General features: G+C 38.4%; 1 protein-coding gene across 1 annotated transcript; it reads left to right on the top strand.

Annotated features, from left to right (window-relative positions):
• The first annotated feature begins 470 nt into the window (after window positions 1–470).
• LOC128984295 (tigger transposable element-derived protein 6-like) lies at window positions 471–2,063 on the top strand. The gene has a single exon (XM_054403601.1). It carries the CDS (start codon window positions 471–473, stop codon window positions 2,061–2,063), a length of 1,593 nt encoding a protein of 530 aa, XP_054259576.1.
• Window positions 2,064–2,650: the final 587 nt, after the last annotated feature.

The raw sequence follows: 2,650 nt of genomic DNA, 5'->3' as shown, positions 1-2,650 counted from the left end.
CAAAGCGTACACCAGTTTTTGACACAAATGATTATCATAGATTGTATCTTTTTCAACTGTTGGTAGATACAGTCTAACCTCAATATAACGAACCTCGATATTACGAATTCCTTGATATAACGAATTTTTTTAAATCCCCTAGAACTTTCCATATAAAACAATGTAAATTTTACCTCTACATAACGAACAAACCGTATTATAAACCTTGATTTAACGAATTTTTGACGATCCCGGCTGATGTTATTCACCTCTATATAACGAATTTATCAATATCAGAACCTCTATATAGCGAACGCAACCTCTACTTAACGAATTGATTGCGTCATCCCTCGTTATAACGAACGGAAACAAACGCAATTCGCGTCTAGACATGAACGCTCGGTCACAGCGTCTAGCTTCCTGTCCTGTTTTATTCCAGTTCATTGCGTCTGTCAGTGCAGTGGATTGTGCAGTGCGTGAAATCAGAGATTATGAGTGAAAACAATAAAAAGAAACGGTGCGCGTTAAGCGTGGATACTAAGCGTAAAATTATTAAGTGCGTTGAAGAGAACCCAACAAAGAAAAAAACGGAAATTGCGAAAGAGTTTGGCATACCACCTAGCACCTTGGCTACAATTTTAAAAAGAAAGGACAAGTTCGACAACGATGATCTGTGTTCGGCAATCAAAAAGTTAAAGTCGTGTGAGCTAAAGGATGTAGAGGAGTGTGTTCTCAAATGGCTGAAGCAGTGTCGGGACAAAAATATTGCTGTAAGCGGTCCAATCCTTCAAGAAAAAGCCCAGCAGTTTGCTTCTGAACTGGGGCATGAACAATTCCGAGCTAGCAACGGATGGTTGCAAAATTTCAAAAAACGAAATGAAATTATTTTTAGAAAAATTTGCGGTGAAAGTGCTAAAGTCGACGATAGTGTTTGTTCCGAGTGGAAAGATAAACTTATCGCGCTAACCGAAGGCTACGAACCGGAAAACATTTATAATGCGGACGAGACGGGACTGTTTTTTAAGTGTTTGCCGGACAAAACCTTGTCGTTTAAGGGCGATAAATGCCACGGCGGGAAAAGCAGCAAGGATCGCCTAACTGTAATGTTGTGCGCAAACTGCACAGGAACTGACAAATTAAAGCCTCTTGTAATCGGGAAGTCAAAAAACCCAAGATGTTTTAAAAATCTGACTGATCTTCCTACGGACTACATGGCAAACCCAAAGGCTTGGATGAACTGTGAGGCATTTACTAAATGGCTTCAAAGTGTAAACAAAGAAATGAAAAAGAAAAAGAAGAAAATTCTTATGTTTGTGGATAACTGCACGGCTCATGGAGACATTCCTAAACTCAGTAACATAAAGATCGAGTTTCTGCCTCCAAACACAACATCGAAGCTGCAACCACTTGACCAGGGGATTATTCAAAGCTTTAAAGTCAATTACCGAAAAGAGGTTGTTCAACAGTTTCTGAGAGACATGGAAAGCCGAATTCCAACTAACATTAACATCTTGGACGCCATGTGGATGACAACAAAAGCATGGAGCAAGGTCACGGAGACCACAATTTCCAACTGCTTCAGGAAGAGCGGATTCGCCGTTCCGACCTCGGAAGACAACACAGCACAGCCTTTCACTCAAGCCGTCGATGTTCCTGAGAGTTGGGAACAAATCCAAGAAGTGCTCAACCTACAGGAGGACGCTGCAGGGTTCGAAGACTTCGTTACATTTGATGACGACCTGGCCGTGTGTGGAGAACTAACTGATGCCGAAATCATCTCCTCTGTGACGTCAGATGAGAATGCGGATGTGGCGGATGTGGAGGAAGATAACGACGAAGATGAACAAACTGAGTTGCCTGACCCAACTTCAAAAGAAGCTCATCAAGCTCTAAGCTTGCTAAAACGTTTTTTTCTTAAAAAGAGTGGTTTGTCTGACGGTGTTGTGAAATCTATCACCGACCTGGACTGCGCCTTGGACACGTTGAGCATCACTGCACGTAAGCAAACAACGATAACAGACTTCTTCTTTAATAATCAGAGTGGAAGTAGCCAAGTAAGTGAAGTAACTGACAATGCCAACTAAATCCTTAATTCTGATGTAGAATGACGAGAATAGGTTAGGCTTATTGAAAAAGTGTTATTTTTCTTTTAAATTACATTACTGTACTCACATTTTCTGTTGTTCTTTATATGGTTTATGTTCTGTTCTGTGTGTACAGTATTTTTTTGTAACAAGTCTATTACTGTTTTCTTATTTCTGTTAAATTTAAAACATTTCTATTTTATTTAAAGGTTTTGTAGATTGATAATGATAGTTATCAAAATACACATACACTCAACTCCCAATTCTCCGGGATAGTGTTAAGTCAAAGCTTACCGGAAACTTTAAATCGTGGTTTATTCTGCAAAATATTAATTGAACAAAAAGGGTTCCAATTTTATAGGAATCACGATGAACAACGCACGTATTGTATTTAAACACAATGAAACAAGCAAATTATTTAAAAAAAAATGTAGGCTAGTCTTTAAGATAAAACAAAATTCAGTTCACTATTGACAAAATAAACACTAATATAATTTATTTTCTTTGCAAATAATCTGTAGGCCCTAACAGTTTTCTGTGAGAAACGTCTCTATCTGTAGTTTTGTTTTATGTTTCAAAACATAATT

This window comes from Macrosteles quadrilineatus, unplaced genomic scaffold, assembly GCF_028750875.1.
Source record: "Macrosteles quadrilineatus isolate MER2022 unplaced genomic scaffold, UCM_ALF_1.0 Scaffold_2__2_contigs__length_208266976, whole genome shotgun sequence".
Taxonomy (NCBI): domain Eukaryota; kingdom Metazoa; phylum Arthropoda; class Insecta; order Hemiptera; family Cicadellidae; genus Macrosteles; species Macrosteles quadrilineatus.
The sequence above is the reverse complement of the archived record's forward strand: the minus strand, read 5'-3'. Positions and strand labels throughout refer to the sequence as shown.

Excerpts from the sequence above, each read along its gene's own strand:
- LOC128984295 (XM_054403601.1), top strand. The coding sequence starts at position 471 with ATGAGTGAAAACAATAAAAAGAAACGGTGCGCGTTAAGCGTGGATACT.